The 22,007-nt window shown below is 32.5% G+C and overlaps 2 protein-coding genes across 2 annotated transcripts; one reads left to right on the top strand and one right to left on the bottom strand.

Moving 5' to 3' along the window:
- Positions 1-10,450: 10,450 nt before the first annotated feature.
- LOC111292058 (polyadenylate-binding protein 2-like) lies at positions 10,451-15,179 on the bottom strand. Its single transcript, XM_022884245.2, has 9 exons — positions 14,755-15,179; positions 13,515-13,633; positions 12,749-13,405; positions 12,551-12,628; positions 12,372-12,461; positions 12,059-12,196; positions 11,375-11,536; positions 11,040-11,243; positions 10,451-10,906 (listed from the first exon to the last, which is right to left on the bottom strand). Exons 1-9 carry the CDS (start codon positions 15,005-15,007, stop codon positions 10,658-10,660), a joined length of 1,950 nt encoding a protein of 649 aa, XP_022739980.2. The 5' UTR covers positions 15,008-15,179; the 3' UTR covers positions 10,451-10,657.
- Positions 15,180-16,681: 1,502 nt separating this feature from the next.
- Positions 16,682-21,088, top strand: LOC111292150 (CBS domain-containing protein CBSX1, chloroplastic-like). Its single transcript, XM_022884391.2, has 8 exons — positions 16,682-17,019; positions 17,726-17,813; positions 17,906-17,970; positions 18,622-18,670; positions 19,189-19,238; positions 20,228-20,343; positions 20,604-20,661; positions 20,752-21,088. The coding sequence occupies exons 1-8, from the start codon at positions 16,801-16,803 to the stop codon at positions 20,824-20,826; spliced, it is 720 nt and encodes a 239-aa protein (XP_022740126.1). The 5' UTR covers positions 16,682-16,800; the 3' UTR covers positions 20,827-21,088.
- The last annotated feature ends 919 nt before the right edge of the window (positions 21,089-22,007 follow it).

Genomic DNA, 22,007 nt, shown 5'->3' with positions numbered 1-22,007 from the left:
TTATATTTGAATACAAATAATTATCATATGATAAATTGTTATAACTATTTAATATAAATAGATTATTATTCATAAATGTTATGATTATACAAAGGTCAAAATCATCTTAATAGAAGTTTATGTTTATTCATTCGTTATAAATAAATTTTTTAGTATAATCATTTTCACTGCTTCTGATTGGAGAGTTTGAGACTTTATGATATTCTAAAAGTATAATTGTTTTTAAAAAAATATTCTTCATTCTTCAAAATCAAAATTCTTTTATATTATTTCTCTTCTCTTATTTATTTTTTTTAATAGTATAAAGTCTGCAATCCTCTCAATTTGGAAAAGCCAGAAATATAAGCAAGAGGTTGTTTAGTTATTATTCATATTTGTTAATCATGTTGTAAACCTTTGTGATTTGAATTTGAATGTGAGTGTTGGATACATATATGCATTTCATATAAAAAAATTTTCAAGGTTTTTTATTTTTAAAATTTATTATATATTTAAAAAATGAAGCTTTCATAATTATATATGTAAAACAAAAATAATTGAAAAAATGCAAAATCGGAGCAACATAATTGCAAAGAGCAAATTCTTGCTATGTCGACATATTGAAAAGTGATGAAAGGCAAAAGAATAAGAGGACCAGATGGCCATGGGAAAGGCATCTCAAAACCCCAAAAAGCCTTTGTGGTGGAAAAAGGCAGCAGATTGTGGAGGCATTAGCTATTAAGTTCATGAGCACATGGCCATGCATACCGTTTTTGGGTTAAAAGCCTAGATGCTGCCGTTTTGTGTGTTTAAGTCTTGTTTTTGTAAAAAAATCTTAGAGTAACATCTTGCTTATACTTGATTCATACGAGAAAATCTGTTGCATTTTCCACTGAAGCAGATCAGCCACAAATTAAGGTGAGATAAAATATGGGGGTCCGTTTTTGACCTTTGGTTTAACAGCATTTTTTTTTCCCCTCACAGCACACCGTTCGAGACCATTCCTTTTGAGGGGGACCAAAATTAAAATCTATACTTACTAGAGGAGGAATACAAATCAGACAAAGCAAGCTTTTCCAACTTTCATCAAACTTCGACAGCATCCAAATTTTCTTTTGTCAGTTCAATCAAATTACAAATCACAATTTTAAAGTCCAAAATCAAAATTAAAAACAAGAGAGAGAAAGACTAATTATTTATTGGTTATTTTTTATATGCATTCGGTATTTCCGACGTGGATACATTCTTTTTTTTTTTTAATTTTTATATATTTAGAGGATTGGATCTCTATATTCATACATGATGGATGTGTCAAAACTCATATACTTCAAAAACTATATATATCAAAGTAACACAAAGTTATTGTTTAGTAGTGTAAAAAGATAGTTATTCTTTTGATTAAAGACATGTGAAATGATGGTCTCACATTTTGTACATATTGTACTACCTGTTGAAATCAGAGAGGGCTATGGCCCCAAAGATTTTTCAAGCCCTCTAATATATATGCATATAATGGATATAATTTATAAGTGTTCTTTTTAAAAAAAATAAAAATGATTTCCCCTAAAAAAAGTTGTTCTCTATAATTATAAATGTTTAAAATCTTGAGATTTTAAATTTAAATTTCATTTTATGTGAATATATTTAAATTTTATATTAGAATTTTTTAGTTATATTTTAATTTGTTGATTAGTTTATTTGTTTGATTATTCAATTATATGATACTTGATTATGATTGTAATTTGTACTCATAATTTCAAAAAAATTAAGACAAAAAAAATTCAATTCTCGAATTCCAATTAAATTGTAAAAAAAAATTAATGTTATAGTTTAGTTTTCATTAAAAATAAAAAAAATAAATGTATTTGTTAAATATGAGCCACATTAAAAGCTTGAATCCTAGAAGTGTGAATCAAGCACCAAGTTGTTATAGTTATTGCAAAAGAAAATGAATTCTTATCTTTTTAGAGAGTCAATCACAATGATGATACAAAGGGTGATTAAAACTTCTTCCATTAGACAAAGGCTGGCCTCACCCTTACTAAAGAAAAGGATGCTATTGTTTGGCAGGCATCAAATTCTGGCAGATTTATACTTTCGGATACATGGAATTGGATCAGGGATAGAAAACCCACTGTAGTTTGGCATAAATTGGTCTGGAATTCCTCATCACTTCCAAGACATAATTTTATCAGTTGGCTTGCAATTCTTGACAGATTGAATACACTAGCTAATATTAAAAGATGATGTACTCAACTACCGAAAGTCACTTGCTACTTTTGTGATACAGAGATAGAGATTAGAGATCATCTTTTCTTTTCTTGTGACTTCGCGAAACAAATTTGGCAATTGGTGTTAGCAAAGTGTGAGATTGATTGTTGAATCCATAGCTGGCAGCCGGAGCTTGACTTATCTATTCGACATACTAAAGGTAAAACTTTCAAGGCTATGATTTTGAGAGGAGTGTGGATAGCATGTACCATATATGGCACGTGAGGAACTCTCTAAAGCTTGGCATTTGTTCTCCAAACATTGAAAAATACTTTGCAAGGCCTAAGTTTTTATGTAAAATTTCGCCTTTTAAAATTTGTAAAAAATACGAATGATCCTTCTATTAGCTCTGTATGGAATAATTGGGGGATTATATAGAAAATACTAAGATTTATTCCTTGATTGTTGTAGACTGGTAGCATGAGTTCTACTTCTTTGGATTAATGAAATACCATTTATCCAAAAAAAAACCATTTTCATTATAAAACCACTACATATTTGTTTTCTGATTTTAAAATTATTAATAGTAAATTATAAGTTTTTTTTTAATTTTAAATTCATTAAAAGAAAATCTTAATCTTATTTTATATATCGAGAAAAAATTTGTTAAAACTTTCTAGTTTAATAAAAAAAATTTTATGAAAAATCGTCGTGCAAAATTTTGAATAAAATTATTTTTTTTTCTATTTTTAGTAGTTGTATTATTTTATATCAATACTTGAATTTTTTTTATATATTGTATTTATGGTTACATTATAGAATGTCATATTGCATCTAAAATTTTTATAATTTTTAATAAAATAATAATATATTATATGTTAAGTTAAAATTTTTAAATTACAATTATTATTTAATTTGATCCCTAATTTAAAATCTTGAATCTTGTTATTTAAAGGTACTTTACATCAAGTTCATCTTGTTTTCAATCGTTCACATTGATTTTTATTGAAATGAAAAATGCGAATGGTGGATGATAAAATTATTGGACTTGTTATGGAAACTTTCCTATAATGGCAATTCGTGATTGGTACTTAATATTAAAAAACTGTTGGGGATCACCACAGCTCTGATACCACTTGTTGGGGAATACCACAGCTCTGATATCATTTGTTGGGCTAAAAGCCTCTAATCCAATCACACCAACGGAAGCGAAATCAAATAATAAATCAAACACACAAGAGACAATAATTTAACGTGATTCGGTCCAACTGACCTACATCCACGGATGGGAAAAAAAGATCCACTAGTTATAGAGAATTACAAACATACATCATATCATCAACCTCACTTAAACAATCAATACTCATAAGACACTCTCAATCTCCTCTAGTCCTATGGAGTATTCTCAACCCAAACAAACACAAACCCAAACCCTTGTGCACCTTTTCAACATAACCAAACACATACTCATATGCTCTCATACATCATACCTATGTGGACCCTTTCAATCTCCTCTAGTCCACTCACAAACAAACATACACACCCATAAGACGTAGAGCCCTAATACTCTTATGGGGTATCTATCCCACAAAACCCTATAACTCTCTTACATTTTTTTCTCATACCTAACCGTGTAAAAACTTCACCTATTTATAACCAAACAAACTTGCCCATTAAGAATCCCTCTCTTCTTAGAATTCTTCTCCTGTAAGTTAAACTTGCCTATTACGAATCCCTTTCCTTTTAGAATTCTTCTATTGCAAGTCAAACTTACCTATTAAGAATCCTCTTTCTCTTGAAATTCTTCTTTTGCAAGTATTCTTGTCCATCAAGCAATATCTGACAAATCTCAAATAAATCTCTAACAAATCCCAAACAAATCTCTTATGGGATTTGAGTCATTATTCTCAACAATCTCCATCTTGACTCAAATTCCGTCAATCATCTATCTTTATGCTAGATATGCTTGGCTCCACCTACAATGAAAGTCTCACAATCATTTTCTCTTCTCTTGTGTCTTCACGCTTCATACAAACCAATCCTAAATCTTCAAAACTTAAACTCGAACTCTTCTCTTGAATCGAGCACTTCTGGACTTGCTTCTTCCATGTCTCAAATCATGCACTTCCCAAACCTTTAGCTCTTCTCACATTTCGAACTTTCAGCTCTTTCACATCTCGAACCTTCTACTTTTTTCACATCTTGAATCTTCAACTCTTTTCACGTTCGAACCTTCAGCTCTGATACCATTTGTTGGGGATCACCACAGCTCTGATACCACTTGTTGGGGAATACCACAGCTCTGATATCATTTGTTGGGCTAAAAGCCTCTAATCCAATCACACCAACGGAAGCGAAATCAAATAATAAATCAAACACACAAGAGACAATAATTTAACGTGATTCGGTCCAACTGACCTACATCCACGGATGGGAAAAAAAGATCCACTAGTTATAGAGAATTACAAACATACATCATATCATCAACCTCACTTAAACAATCAATACTCATAAGACACTCTCAATCTCCTCTAGTCCTATGGAGTATTCTCAACCCAAACAAACACAAACCCAAACCCTTGTGCACCTTTTCAACATAACCAAACACATACTCATATGCTCTCATACATCATACCTATGTGGACCCTTTCAATCTCCTCTAGTCCACTCACAAACAAACATACACACCCATAAGACGTAGAGCCCTAATACTCTTATGGGGTATCTATCCCACAAAACCCTATAACTCTCTTACATTTTTTTCTCATACCTAACCGTGTAAAAACTTCACCTATTTATAACCAAACAAACTTGCCCATTAAGAATCCCTCTCTTCTTAGAATTCTTCTCCTGTAAGTTAAACTTGCCTATTACGAATCCCTTTCCTTTTAGAATTCTTCTATTGCAAGTCAAACTTACCTATTAAGAATCCTCTTTCTCTTGAAATTCTTCTTTTGCAAGTATTCTTGTCCATCAAGCAATATCTGACAAATCTCAAATAAATCTCTAACAAATCCCAAACAAATCTCTTATGGGATTTGAGTCATTATTCTCAACAATCTCCATCTTGACTCAAATTCCGTCAATCATCTATCTTTATGCTAGATATGCTTGGCTCCACCTACAATGAAAGTCTCACAATCATCTTCTCTTCTCTTGTGTCTTCACGCTTCATACAAACCAATCCTAAATCTTCAAAACTTAAACTCGAACTCTTCTCTTGAATCGAGCACTTCTGGACTTGCTTCTTCCATGTCTCAAATCATGCACTTCCCAAACCTTTAGCTCTTCTCACATTTCGAACTTTCAGCTCTTTCACATCTCGAACCTTCTACTTTTTTCACATCTTGAATCTTCAACTCTTTTCACGTTCGAACCTTCAGCTCTGATACCATTTGTTGGGGATCACCACAGCTCTGATACCACTTGTTGGGGAATACCACAGCTCTGATATCATTTGTTGGGCTAAAAGCCTCTAATCCAATCACACCAACGGAAGCGAAATCAAATAATAAATCAAACACACAAGAGACAATAATTTAACGTGATTCGGTCCAACTGACCTACATCCACGGATGGGAAAAAAAGATCCACTAGTTATAGAGAATTACAAACATACATCATATCATCAACCTCACTTAAACAATCAATACTCATAAGACACTCTCAATCTCCTCTAGTCCTATGGAGTATTCTCAACCCAAACAAACACAAACCCAAACCCTTGTGCACCTTTTCAACATAACCAAACACATACTCATATGCTCTCATACATCATACCTATGTGGACCCTTTCAATCTCCTCTAGTCCACTCACAAACAAACATACACACCCATAAGACGTAGAGCCCTAATACTCTTATGGGGTATCTATCCCACAAAACCCTATAACTCTCTTACATTTTTTTCTCATACCTAACCGTGTAAAAACTTCACCTATTTATAACCAAACAAACTTGCCCATTAAGAATCCCTCTCTTCTTAGAATTCTTCTCCTGTAAGTTAAACTTGCCTATTACGAATCCCTTTCCTTTTAGAATTCTTCTATTGCAAGTCAAACTTACCTATTAAGAATCCTCTTTCTCTTGAAATTCTTCTTTTGCAAGTATTCTTGTCCATCAAGCAATATCTGACAAATCTCAAATAAATCTCTAACAAATCCCAAACAAATCTCTTATGGGATTTGAGTCATTATTCTCAACAAAAACAACCTTGGCAAATGCATGGACCACGATCCCGTCCACTTTCGAGGGAAAAAAAAAGATTATGTTTCAACCATACACTGCATCAAGACTCAACACCATTCAATGCAAACAGATGTGGACCTAACCTATATCCCTCTCTAAGGAAACAAAGAGTAGAAATTAATTTGTTAGACAAATTTCATTTTCTATGATTTGCTCATCACATTACACGATTCCATGAAAAATAATTTGTACAATTTACTCCTTGAATGATTTTTCAATTTGATGACGACTTACGACTTGCAAAATGATAATAGCACAAATGAAAAACAGGGGAAATTTTATTTGCATCTACAAAAATATTTTTTATACTCATTATTAAATATACTTCATATTTAACATATAATTATTTATTTCTTCTAAATATACCTCAATTTAACAACATCACATTTTTTTTTAATACCCTCTCTTCTTCGTTCACTCACTCGTTGCATATTCAATCCAAATTTGACCATAAATTATTAAACAAATCTTTAAATCATAATTTTTTTTAGTATTTCATTTATTGCAGGTAATATTTCAAAATTTTTATTTATAAAATTGGTTGAAATCGTATGAAAGTTAGGGTTTTTACGAAAAATTTTTTCATTGAGATCATGTTTCTCAAAAATCATTTCCAAAAGCTTTTTGAAAATGGATTTTTGAAAATCTTTTCTCAAAAATAAAATTTTGAAAGCCTTAAATGTTGCATGAAATGTGAATAAGGTGCAAAATTTTTCATTGAAATCATGCTTTTAGATAATAGATTTTTGAGAGTTTTAAAGGGCTTTAAGAAATCAGTTTCCAAAAACTTTAAAGATTTTTTGAAAATCTCCCTTAAACATGAAGTGTAAAAAAAGTAAAATTATAATTTATTAAAAGATAAAATTAATATTTTATATATAAACATTTTTAAAAAGAGAAATTATCTAATACACGGATAGTAAAATTTTTTAACTTCACAAGCGTAATTAAGATAATAATATATATTCTTTATATATTTAAAAAAAATTAATTTTAAAAAAAATAATACATGTGTTATCATCTGAACCTTACTTATAAAATTAAAAAATTTTACTATCAGTGTATCAAAAATAATTTTTCTTTTAAAAATATATATTAAAATGCAAAAAAAAAATTTAAATCATATATTTAGAGCCACTCCCAAAAAATTAAAATAAGATAAAATAAAATGATTTGACATACATTACGGATTGAATGTTACATCAATGAAAAAACAATTTATTTATCAATAACGTGTATATATAAAACTTTTCATTAACAAAACAGTTGGTTCAATTTTTTTATATACCGATAATATATATATATATATTATTTTTTTAATATTTGAAGGGATACGTGGTCATATTACTTTGAAAATGACATTTTTAAACTTCTTTATCAATAAATGTAATGATCTCTCTAAACTCAAACATTATTTAAAATTTTTAAAAATTATTGTATCACGTTTATTTGTAAGGCAAAAATTAAGAAAGGTCATTGAATAATTATGATTATGACTAACAATTCTTTGAAAAAGTCGTCATAAAAACTGTTTAAATCAAACTAATATTCCATACATCCTATGAATAATTATTATTTTTGCTATTTCAAACAGGTTGAACACATGAATCATGCAATTCTTCTTTTTTTCGTTTAAATGAATTCCTTTCTTTGTTTTGTTGGAAAAGTCATAAAGCTAAGGTCATCAATTTGTTGCGTTCTCTCACTAGTTGGTAGATCTCCATTCACCTTTTTTTTTTTCGAAAAAAAGGGGAATAAATAGTTCTCTATCAAAAGTTTAACAGTGCAGAACAATAATTTATCATTGGCAAGAAATGAGAAAATTAAAATTAAAATTCAAGCACTAAAAAATATAAAGAAAATAAAAAAAAAAATAATGTCGGCGCAATGCCATAAAGCAATTGGTGGAGAGCCCAAAGAAGATGTTAGGTGAAAAGCCGGCCTTGCTCAGTTGCTCCCTACCTAAGGCAGTTCTCTTCTCTATTCAACCGAGGAGACGAAAAGATTGAAATCCAAAGGACTGGGTTCCAAATTTGGAATTAAAATGAACTTAGTTTTACGATTTAACTTACCATAAAAAGTTAGCACTCAGCACCAATGCGATTGACTTCTAAATTGACCAGATGGTTAAGCACCTTCATTTCTTTAATTTGTAGGATAACCCTTCTTTTTTTTCCAAGAATAAAAGTTTTTTAGTAGGAGATTAAAAAACAAAATCTTAAATATCCTACATATATTATTTTTAAGAAAGAAATTTTAATTTGAAAATAAAATAAAAAATTTATATAAATAAATTGAATTAAGTTTATGATTTAAATATATTACATCACTATCATTGAAAGAGAATTAAATTCATACCAAACTTAAGATACCCCAGGTTATTAAAAATATATATATAACTCGCTAGGTTGGTCCCGACCAAACTCAGCTAGCCATCAGAATAGTACTATTTGGGCTCACTTTCTCTCTAGATTATCTTATTAAATTAGATGTAGCCGTAGCCACACCCTAACTAAGATTTAGCCCAGTTTATCTTAATTAAGAATTGTAGTTCATATTAAACATTAATTGCTAACTAGGGTATAGGAATAGGACTGCCAACAAATTAAGTGAAGTTACTATAGTAGTACTACTAACAAGTATGTTCATGTTTTATTTGTTTTGCAAATTTTGGTTTGCAGACTTTACAACTTCATCTCAGGCTGAACCTTAAAAACTAGTACTGTCATTGTCTTGAAATCAATTACAAGGCATACAGGGGAAGACCCCATGGCTTGTGGCAGTATGGCTCAGTGTCTGTGGCTGTAGAACCTAGAAGAAATACTTTTTCATTGGATTTTCTGTTCTCAACTGATATGCTTGTCTCCCATCATTGCTTGTTTGAGCTGGCCTAAGAACAACATCCCTATCTCTCATCAACCAAAAATGATTCGGAACTCGAAAATATAAAAAAAAATAAATGAAAGATCAGGATTATTGGTTAAAATGTCATTAGATAGTAGATGATAATAGATTATGTGGTCTGGTAGTGATGCCATCATTGTTATACTATGTGTATCCACTTCCATTAATTGAGTCAGACATTAGAGTCCTGCTTGATATGATGAATCATTGATAGCAAAATCCAGAGAAATCCAAGAGCTCATCACTTGGGAGGAGATTATTATTTGCATTATAAAAGGTGATTTGATTTATCTAATAATTGAATGGGAAAATTATAGGATACTCTGAATGTATGACACCTCATCCTAGGGCAAATGGAACTAACCGTTCAAATTTGAAAGCCAAGTGGGCTTGTGGAATTAGGGGTAGAGTTTTAAACTTGGATATCATTAGAGGATCGCTCTGTCCTCGGCCATTTTCAATCTAAAAGCCCAACTCCGATAAGAATTGGATTTATATTCAAGGTTATACCATGCATAAGCAGAATTGAGGATCCCAAGTCCCACGCGTCAGCTTCACAATCTAAAGGAAGCAAACAGCATGTCATTTAAGGAAAGGAGTGTTGGATACGTGAATTTGCATTGAACATCCCCATTTGTAACAGGGCAAACCAAATAAACCAGTAGTTCCACACAAAAGTATCATTACTACGTAGAGGTGGCAAAGGCAACATGAAACCTAGTCTCAAAACCAGACCAAACCCGATTTAAAAAAAAAATAAAAAACTTTGAACCTTAGTGATAGGAATTCAAAATATCTAAAACCCAAAACAAACAAAACGATCTTAAACTCAGCCCAAATCCAAAAATAACTAAACCCAAAAAATTCCACACTTAAAAAGGCCTAAACCCAATAGACTATCTTGAACTCGGTCCAAATCCAAAAATAACCGAATCCGAAAAACTCAAAACTCAAAATGACCTTGACCCAACATAATCTAATCCAAACCCATAATGCCCAAACCAAACAGGGCTTTAGAAAATCCAATTCAAACATGGCTCTGGAAAGAGTGAAGTTGGCACTCCTTTGAGAAAACATTGCCTGAAATTCGGCATAAGACTGTAGAGAAATTTAAGAACCATGCAAATTGATTAACTAGATCCCTTGCGAACTGCAAATATGTCCAGATATAAAGTAAAGTAACACAACTTAAAAATTTAAGACTAGTAAAATCCAGCTGACTCCAATTATTTGAGCAAATCCCTAAGAATAAAATCAAAGCCAGAAACAGATGTTAAGGATCAAAAAGTTGAATGTATGCAACAAATACATTAAACTCAAGAGACAAGGTTGTCATTTAGAGATAATGAGGCCAGCCGATCAGTTGCAGTTTTGGCTTGCTGCTGCTGCGGACCAACATTCCTTAGAACATCCATGGCCTCTGCAACTTTGGTTTTTAAGGCTTCGGGTGACTCTAGTAAGTGTAAAACCTCAGTCTGGTCCATCTCTAGGAGCATACCTGTCACCTTTGCTGCATTATCATGTTCCAGCTGGTCTACAAGTGGGAATATATTTTCTCCAAGCAGCTGCACCAAAAAAATTGCCAACATTACTGTGGGACAACAAAGTTTGGTGCTATGATATTTGACATAGCTAGTTGATTACGAATAAAAAGCTCTATTATCTATGCCTATTTTTGTGATAAAGACAGACACTTACTGTCCTCTGTTGTTCAGGTGTTGCATTTGCCAGAGCAGAAGAAAGAGCCCCAGTTGCCATGGGCTGTGAAAATGTAGTATCTCTGAATGGCATTCCACCCATATCATAAGGAATAGGAAGCATACCTCCAGGAACACCACGAATTGGAACATCAGGCATGTTGCGACCTGGGGGATAATTGTAGCCACGGCCCTTAGGAAGCATCTGCAATCAGCATCAAGAGTCAAGACAAAGATATCTTGGTAAGAAATCCAATACAGGCAAAAAGGTAAAATATGTGGAAACATAGTGACAAAAGAAAAACCGTCAAGAACATCAAGACGGTAATTATCAACCTGTGGCTGCATGAAGGGAAGTGGTTGTTGAGTTTGTTGCATTGGCCCAGCTCCATATCTTCTGCCTCCTGGGCGTTGATTCTGCTGTCCTGGCCGAACCATTGGCATGAAAAAATTTGGCCTCATTCCAGGAACTAGTTGCTGCTGATACCCAAATCCAGGCTGATATACATTACAGAAAACTGATCAACTTATAGTATCCAAAAACCAAAAGCACCACAAAGGACAAGATGAATGGACATTGCGTATTCTCAAGTAACAAAGAATAGTTACACTTCCCCATAATAAAAGGACAGCAGAAGTTAAGAAGTGTCAGCAAAATCAGAGATGAAATATAAATTGTCAGCCAAAATTGCAAACAATGTCAAAAACCTAAACTCAATCCTTCTCTTGGAAATATATTAAGCTTCAAAGCTCTCACATTGAAAGAATTCCAATACTCTAATTAGTGAGTACATGTTATACCAAATGCACACCAAAGAATTTACTAATAATAGTTCCTAAGGTTATAACTTAAGATCATCCTTGAGAAAAATGAGAATAAACAATTGAAGTACCTCCAAATAAATAAAGAGCACCCAAAAGACAAATACATTCAAACAAACTTTGTCATAAAAAGAAGCTGGGACAAAATTGAGAAGCACCATAAAACTGAAAAATCAACCCATAATCTAGATGTATTACTTGGGGAGGAATTATAGCAGGAGGGCCTTGAGCATAAAAGAGTGGCTGTCCAAGACTTGGAGCACCAGGAGGATAAATGGGCATCTGAGGGCCACCAGTAGGTCCCATTGCACCAAGGCGCATTTGAGAAAATTGTGCCTGTATAGAAAACAACAGAATATATATAAATACCACCCTTACCATAAAATATGCAAAGCATCCATCCAAAAATAAGCACCAATACACAACAAAGAGAAATCAGCTCAACAAGCTCATTAGATATTTCTTCCAGTATTTTATATTTGTATAAAAAAGAAACTATTAATTGGAATACCTGCAACCTAGCTCTCCTTTCTTCTTTCCTTTGAGCAGGTGCAACATAAAGTGGTTTGCTAACTACCATTTTACCATTCATCTCCATGAGCTACAACAGAGAACAAAAGTCATTAACAACATGAAAAGAAAAAACTTCAAAAATTTACTTGGGAAAATGAAACCAACAAAATATCTTACAGCTCGAGATGCTTCTTCAGCAGTTGAAAAGGCAATAAAGCCTGAGCCTCTACTTATACCACTAGGGTCACACATAACCTGTTAAGCCCGAGAGAGAGAGAGAGAGAGAGAGAGAATGAAAAAAGGAGTACACCATGGCTAAGTTTTACACTGCAAACTGAAATATGGAATTTACTAAGATTGAACCATGTTACAAACCTTGCATGAAGTGATTGTACCAAATTCTGAGAACAGTTCCCTAAGCTTATCATCATTGATGCTATCATCTAGGTTTTTAACATATAAATTCAGTCCTTCAAATTTGTCGGCTGTTGCCTTTAAACTCTGCTCATACAGCCCTTTCAATTCCATCTCTCTTTCAGATTTCTTCTGAGCCTTCCCAACATACCATTCTTTACCATCAAACTTCTTTCCATTGAGTGAATCAACAGACCGAGCTGCATCGTCAGGATTCTCAAAGTTGACAAATCCAAAACATTTCGATTTTTCATCTGCATCCCTCATAATCACAGCACTAGTTATAGGTCCATATTCACCAAATACATTCTTTAAATCCTCATCAGTTGTTGATTCTGACAGATTCTTTACAAATACATTGGTAAACTTTGCCTTGTCTGAAGCAGGCTCTCTTTCCTGTTTACGAAGGAAAGGTCCAACAAAAACTTGTTTTTCATTAAGCAGCATACCATTCAACTTATCAATTGCATTTTTGGCAGACTCCTCATTATCAAATTGCAAAAGCCCATATCCTTTGGACCGGCCAGAATGATCAGTAGCTATCTTGCAAGATTGAATATTCCCAAATATAGAAAATGTGTCATGTAGAGCTTTGTTGTCAATTGTCTTGTCCAAATTCTTTCAAGGAAAGAGATACAGAATAAGAATCAATCAGAAGGAGGAAAACAATTGAGTGTATAAGAAAGTTCAAGAGATTGTAATTGGAGACATTGGAGAGCATAAGTACCTTGACAAATATATTTCCTGCCCCGCTTTTACGGACAGTAGGATCCCTGTTAGAATACATTATCCTAATTGGTTTGCCATTGAGAGGAGAAAAATTCAGTACATCCAACGCCCGTGCAGCTGTTATGAACAATAAGACACAAAAAGGTATCAGCAAATATGGATGCTCAGGTGGAGAATTAAAAAATTATAAATTTCCATTTGGTTGTTCATAAATTCATGCAGGTTGCACTCACCAAATGCGAGTGGAAAGGAATAGAAAGGGATAAACTTGATTCTTCAACATACAGGATTGGCAGAAAGAATTGCAAGAAATTGGATGATTGGCAATAAGCAAAAATGAGAGATGGTGATGGAGCCATATGCAATCATGCAGAAACAGTTCAAGAACCAATACATATTTTAATTCTCTTCCCACAACCCCCTTGTCCCACCACAATGAAAAAGGGCTTAAGAATATTGCTATATGATCATCCAGCTAATCATTAGCTACTAAGAAAACTCAAGTACATTGATATTGTAAGAAACATAAAACACTTATGGCAACATAGTAGCCAAATGAACGACTTTAGCTCATATCACTTCTAACAGGTCATTCAGTTTATGCAAGACGGTACAAATCCAAAGGTAAATCTCAGTATTAAGTAAAATGCTTGTTTTTGCAATGTCACAACTGAATTTCTGCCAATCCTAAATATTCTGTTAATATCATTCTAACTTAGCCAGACCAAAACAGCCAAACATCTATAGGGAAAAAAAAGTTTCAGGGACACATGGAACTACTGCTTCTTTCAATTATTCATTTTTAATTCTTCCTCTTAAATTCTATCAAACACAATCAAACCATGTTCCAAAATACAATAGCCACTATTAGCTATAACTAACATGTTTCTTTCCCCCCAATGCAATGCAGACAGAGAAGAATATGCCCATATAAATCCAAAACTAAAATAAACCATTCTATATCAAGTTGCACCATAATTTCATAGCTCTAAACCCATACCAAAAGTTGATACTTTTACATTTTTTTTATTTGCAGTTGGAAGCAACAAGCAAAACCATTTGTTAGGATAAAATGCAATAGCATTTTACTTAAAAATTTGAAAACAAAAACCATACATTTTAATGATTCATTCATTTTAAAAAGCAAAAAAAATAAAACAAACAAACAAATATCCAAACGGAGCCTAAGTAAACCCAAGAGTAAAAGAAGCGAAAATGAAGAAAAAGACGATCGTGACCTTCATGGGTGTTGCTGTAATTAACATAACCATAACCAAGAGAGCGGCGGGTACTCAGGTCTTTGCAAACCCTAACCGAAACCACCGCTCCCACTGGGCTAAAAAAATCATAAAGCTGAGATTCCGTTACACTCGGATCAAGATCCCCAACATATAAAGACGTCGTCGCATTCACACCATTACTCGTCACTTCATTCACCACCTGCTGCTGCTGTGGTGACGCCTGAAATTGCACTTGAACCTGCGCAGCCATTACCTCCTTTTTTTTTTATCCTTTTTTTATCAAAAAATGTGAATGATAAACATAAAAGCGAAAAAACTGACAAGTTTTTTGAATTTTTTTGCTGATAAAATAAAAATAAAAGAGAGAACGAAGAGAAAATAAAGGGGGGATTTTTAGTTTTTGGGCAGCACGGGGGCACCGCACCGGTACTGTGTAAGAAGTGGAGATTATATAGTGTGGGAAAGTTGGTGGGAACGACAACTGTCTAAACCATTTCCTTTTTTGACTGATGAGATTCTAGCCGTAGATTCTTTATCCTTTGTTGGTTCCCATTCTGATTTAGTTTCCTCGTAATTGCAAAAGGGATTTTTATGTTTTGCTCCGTATTGTTTTATCGGTTCTAACTTCTATCTGTATTTATGTCAATTTAGTAAATCCATAAAAAGAAAAACGCATTTTTTATCACTTAAATCATTTTTTTTTTTTGCGTAAATGCAAATAAAAAGGATTTTTTGGTGTATAAAAATTAAATGTATTTTTTATAAATATCATCCTAATTTGTGTCCAACATTTTCCTAAATTAATTATCAGTCTTTTTCAATAATAATATAAATAAAATCTCAACCATGCAAAATAAATATTTTCTTTTGGCTAGAAATAAAAATCAAATAGTTTTCATTTTTTTAATTGATAGATATTAATTTGCAAATTTTAATCAAATTAGGAAAATGAAGAGCATATCCTAAAAGTGTTACATATTAAATTGAATTCTTCGTATTGACACGTTGTATATTGATTCTTATAAATTTTCTACCCCAAAAAAGAGAATTGCTAAACTAAGTGTAGCATTTATTAAATTAACGTTAGCCTTCGCATCTAACTATTTTATTCTAAGGCAGATGCATGTATGATGTATTATTTTTGTTCAAGAATTAAACTTATTTTCTAAGAAACAAGATAAAGACAAAACAACTTTAGATAATTAATTTATAAAAAGATTTCAACTTAAAATAGATTATTTTTTTTTTGTTTTAAACTGTTAATTCTAATAAAATTACATAATATATAAAATTTCTGCATGTTAAATTTAAATATTAATAAAATGATTTTTTAATATATAAAAAAATAGGGTTTTAAAATCTGATGGGCCAAATCAGTCTTAGAACAAATATGTTAAGATAACGAAAGAGTTAATTCGATCTGATATGACTTATCTCACGTCTTTTTCTATCTCAATTAAAATTTATGAATTTATTAAACTTTTACGGATAAATTTTTTAAATTTATAAATTATTTATTAATAAAAAATTTAAATTTAAACGCTTATATATTCAACATTCGTCGCAAGCCACTTTTATTGTACCTCGTCAACAACTCATGTTACGTCTATTCTTAATAGGCAGCCACTTGAAAACTTTACATATTCGAACTAGAATCGCAGGTCTAAATCAGCGTTAAGTCGGTTTCCTTCGCTTATTACTAAGTGTCTATTTGGATTTTATGATTTTATAATTCTTTTTATGTGATATAATTAAATTTATTATATTATTAATTAAATTTTAATTTTAATTTTAATAAAATTTATTTAATATAAATTTTTCATTAATTTTTTTAAAATTATAATTATAATAATTTTTATTATTGGTTTCAATTTCCGCAAGGATTACCCACGAAACAAGTCTATCACTCCTTTTTTTTTTTTTTTTGCCCCTTTTCGAACCCCCCCAAAGTCCCCTTTTCTCTATCCCTTTCATTTCCTCACCAAAAATATCGGAACACTGAGCAAAGGCTGTCGCCGCATAACGAAAAAGAGCCGATAAAAAATGGACGCGGTTCTCCATACGGAATCCCTATCTCTCACACGCCTACGCGCCACTTCCACCTCGACTGCTTCCATTCTTCACATCCCTTGCCAGCTCATCTTTTGCCCCGTCCAACGCCTCCTCTTTCCCTTATCCACCGTCACCGCTGGCTCTGGTTCTCGCAGGTCATCCGCTTCCATTGTCGCCGCTAGTGGCACTCTCACCGCCAATTCTGTTTCGGTTTGTTGCCTTATCCAGTCGCTTTCAAATCTATCGCGTTTCCTTATTAGTATACTTTTTTTTTTCATGAGAAATCTGTAGTTAGTTTCACTTCTTAGAATTAGCAAGCAATTATTATTTTTATTTTTTGTATATTTCTTGTTAATGTTTGGATGCCTACGTTTGTCAACTTAGCTGAAATTAGTACTAATTTTAAAACTGCTTTGGACGCAAAACATCTTAAGGAAGAGTTCTTTTTTATATGAATGGAATTTTGCAGTTTAATTCATTTTTATCTGAAATTTTGGCTTATTTAGGTTTCGAAATCTCTACTTTCTTTGATTTACTGTAATAAGTTGTAAGTTTTTAGGTGGATTAAACGATGCAAAGACAGTAATTAAGCTCCACGAGTATTGCTTTCATTTGTTTTATTTTAATTCTTGATTGTAATATGCATACACACACACACATACAAACGTTTGTGTGTGTGTTTGTGTCATCTCAAATAATTTAGTGCTAAATCAAATGCTTCAGGTAAATACAATTAGATCAAACCTTTTTTATTCTGTCTGTATAATTATTACTAAACCGTTTTTAATCATAAAATACTTGATTCAGAAGGAAAAAGACTGTAGCTTTGGCAACTTGGGAAGATGGTTTATATGATTTTCGAACTTTACTATTATTCTCTGCATGAACATTTTTTCTTTATTTTGTGTGTATGCAGCCAAGAGGTGGAGTATATATAGTTGGGGATTTTATGACGAGAAAAGAGGATTTGCATGTGGTAAAGCCTACAACAACTGTTGATGAAGGTATTTGTTATTCATAGTCTATATCTTATAATATGTTGTATCTTTTAATATTTTTAAATTCTAATGTATTGATCTTTTGCCAACACCTACAGCACTAGAAACTCTTGTTGAACACAGAATTACTGGTTTTCCTGTGATTGATGATGATTGGAAATTGGTATGTTATCTTACCTTTAATTTTGGTCTGGAGATTTTAACTATTCATTAGCCTCCTAATTGCATTCTTTTGGTAGTTTTTAATATCAAATGTCTAAACTCTTGATACTATCATGATATCTTGACATTTCCAAATAAGTGGAATTTTAGCATTTGCATTCTCCCACTGGGCCCATGGCCTAAAAGTGAGTGTTGGATTGGATATTTGATCTTGTCAATGAAGGGTAGAATGCAATCCTTCAAGACTGTAATTATAGTCCTGATTCATTAGGTTTAAGCATATATCTTAGTCAAACAGTGGCCAATAGAGACTGTAAGCATACACATATATGCTCCTTCCTTTCTCATTCCTTAAGACTTTAAGGCTAGCATATGGTGAGTGAAGGACAAATGGTTCTGCCCATATGATGACTTTCTGGGCTTGTTCGCATCTTCTTTATCTATCAACTCATTGTTACTTCCACATTCCAATGTCATAATGTCTCTAGTGTCAACATTTATATGCCTTCTTTTTCCAAAGTTCGCCATCATGCTTTCATTTGCAGTCAATTTCGTTTTTTTTTTAGTTTGTAAATCTGCCTTATCTTTTTGACCTAGTAAGTTATTAACTGTTACTTTTGGAATAATTGGAACATGTTCTTTGCTGCTGCAGGTTGGAGTTGTTTCTGATTATGACTTGCTAGCATTGGACTCCATATCTGGTAAATTAAAGTTATCTAATAATTGTGGCCAAAAATTATCTAATGCATTTAACAGTGTCATTCATCTTTCTTTTAGTTGTTATCTAATAAAAATTTTTTTTATCTATTTTATCAACTATTTGTACACACAATATAATTATGTACAATTCTATTAGAAATAGACTAAAATTTTGTTTATCTGGTATGAGCAAAAACTGCAGTCTAAGTTGGGCATTTAATTTTTATTACTTCCCTTTTCTTGTGGTTTTTAGGATTTTTTTTGTTGTTAGTATAATGTGAACCAGTTTGTATTAAGCTGAGATGCAAGTTTTTCTATGGCAATTCCACACCAAGAATGCCGTCACTTCTTTATTCTTGCTAGGCTAATAGGAAGTAGTAGGCATTGATTGTTATCAAACCAATTTCTTTAATATGACAAAGTAGAACTCTGTGTTTTCGTGGAAATGCGGCATGAGCCTGGGATATGTTCATGTAATGATAGTCGTTTCTTACATCATTTGAATTGTTCTTTCAACCAGGGCGGCGGACTGAGAATGACATGTTTCCTGAAGTTGATAGCACTTGGAAAGTACGTGAAAACTCTCTCTTCTTATGATAGATGCATCTTTTTAGCAGAAATCAACTTTCTACATAGTTTTATATTATTCATTTTCAAAACTCTTTTCTTCCATTACATCATTATACATAGAGATAAATATTAGCATCTTGAATCTCGTTAAATGGAAATGAAGTTGTGAAATTGCTTTCATTAATTTAAAAAAAAAAATGGTAAATAACATCTTTTTTAAGGTTTGGAAAGTATATTGCCATAATAAGGTCTATTGTTATGGTCTAAATCACTGAGAGAGTTGATCTTTGTTGCAACTATTCCAGTAAAATGGGTGGTAAAACTATTTTGTCCTTGAAAATGGCTGTGGTTAGCCATTGCTTTAATCAAACAATTTACCTGCCCTGCATCAGTTGGTTTATATTGAGGAAATGCTAACCACCTTGGGAATTCGTTGGTTGGTTCATGTTTCTTTTTCCTTTTGTACCAATTGTTCTAGAAGAAGTTTTCTTTCTCCTCCTTTAGATCATCATTAAGTTTTCTCCTTTTAAAATTATTCAACTTAGCCAATTTTCCCCTATCTCTTTTCAATTTCAGAGATGTTATATTGCTGCACATGGGCATTTCTAAATCTGCTTGTTTTATGTATTAGTTTTCTAATGCTAGTGATGGTAATTTGAGAAATGAATACAATTTTTTTTTTTTTTGCAAAAGAAAATATTTTGACAGAATTTTATATAACAAGAAAAAGTGTGCCTTCATATTGAAAGATGAGTTGAAATTTAGTCAAATGCTTTTTGTGTTTTTACTGGTACATAGCCATGTGCTGGAGCAAAACAGATCCTTTCCATTTTGACAATATTTACGGATACAAACTAGATTGTAAACCTTTAAGGTTGCATGACTTGATTGTTTCTATTTCAGTTTAGTGCATCTGGCTCCAGGAAAACTCATTTGTATTTATCATTAATGTTTTTACATGTTCAACTGAATGGTTCTCAATTTTGCAGACTTTCAACGAGGTACAGAAGTTACTCAATAAAACCAATGGGCAGGTGATCGGTGATTTAATGACACCAGCTCCATTAGTTGTACGTGAAACAACCAACCTTGAGGATGTTGCTAGGTCTGTTGGACTTATTTTGCTTTTTGTTGTTATATTTTGTTTTGACACCATCCTCTGCTTCCCTAATATATGCTTCTGTTTTTTTCACTGCTTACATTCTCATCTTTTTCATTTTTTTGATACGGTAGGAAAGTATTTAGATTCAAAGCTAAGATTTTCATCCTAACACTTGAACCAAGCCCAACAAACTGGTCACTTATGTACATTGTAAGATAGGTTCAAGGAAATTATGTTGTAATTCGTTTTATCAAAATTTTCAGATTATTGCTAGAGACAAAATATCGTCGACTTCCGGTTGTTGATGCCGAGGGTAAGCTGGTAAGTGAAAAATACATAAAATTTTCCCTCTGAACCCTTTGTTTGTTATGTTTTATTCTGGTGTTTGCTAAGCTCTATTCCTTGTTGAAGGTCGGTATCATCACAAGAGGAAATGTTGTAAGAGCTGCCCTAAAAATAAAGCGTGATAGCCAAGGAAAAGCATAACTCAGAGAGTATGATTCAAAGAATTGGAGGCGTTTCAAAATGGCAATGCATGAATGAAATTTTTTTCTGCTAGCCTGTCTCCATTTATAAGAGAAAATTTTGGAGAAAGGCGATTTCATGCTCAATATGTTTAATTTTGTCCTGCGTTTGTATAATATATCTATCATTTACATTATTAACATTATTATTATACAACTATTTTACCAGGATTAACACATTGGGAGGACAGTAATTAAGCAGAAATTCTTGTTGATGCCTTTAATCTGTTATCACACCTGCACGATGAAATATCATGGTATCTGTTCATAGCTTGTAGATTTTGACATGAAATACTGTTGTTAGACTCGCAGCCTTTGGAACAGAGAATCCGCGGCTGATGCTGTCGTCTTTGTTACACGGGCTGGTCTTAACTTCATTCTTCTTCACGTGCTTCTTTTTTCTTTTTTTTGGTGGTTTTTAACTACCCATCCAACAACAGCTCTTATTTCTTATTTTGATTTTTCATGAATTTAAAAAGAAAAAAAAATAAAAAGAGAGAAAATTTAGAGGAGAATACGGGGAAGCAAAGGTGTGAATATGTATGAAAAAACCAACCGGTCTTTATTTGGATTTTTGTTGTACAACTTTTGTTGACGAAAATATCTCTCCCCTCTCCGAGTTTAATAGACGGCTAACAGGACAAATAGCTACATCAAAAGAGGCCAAAGGGGCATTAAATATTCTGAATTTGCTGTTAAACAAACAATTTTCTTCCGTTGATTGTGGGGACTCTCAAGAGTTGTGTCGTGTCCTCTATTAGACAAGAAATGTTGGGGCGTGCAAGTTGTTAACTAAATACCAAGAAGAAAACAAGTAACCAAAATAAAAAACAAAAAAAAAAACCCTTTCATCAAATTGGTGTTTTTGCATTGTTGAGGAGCGGCGATTTGACATGTTTCGAAAAAAACCTTCCCCCCACAATCAAGTTGGACCAGACATCATCATCCCAATTCTAGGAGGACGGCAATCCCAACTAGTTTTTTTTTTTTTTTTTTGTCATTGCTTCTTCTGTCCCACATCCAGAATGGAGAACCAGAAAATACCTAACTCAAAATCTTATCACTTTAGTAGTTATAGCTTTAGTGGTTAGCATGGCCAATTTGCACCAACTGCTGGGATGTGTAGGCCACTGCCTGTTCCCC

This window comes from Durio zibethinus, chromosome 10, assembly GCF_047325235.1.
Source record: "Durio zibethinus cultivar Kanyao isolate XHJ-2024 chromosome 10, ASM4732523v1, whole genome shotgun sequence".
Lineage (NCBI taxonomy): Eukaryota > Viridiplantae > Streptophyta > Magnoliopsida > Malvales > Malvaceae > Durio > Durio zibethinus.
This window is presented reverse-complemented; position numbering and strand designations above follow the sequence as displayed.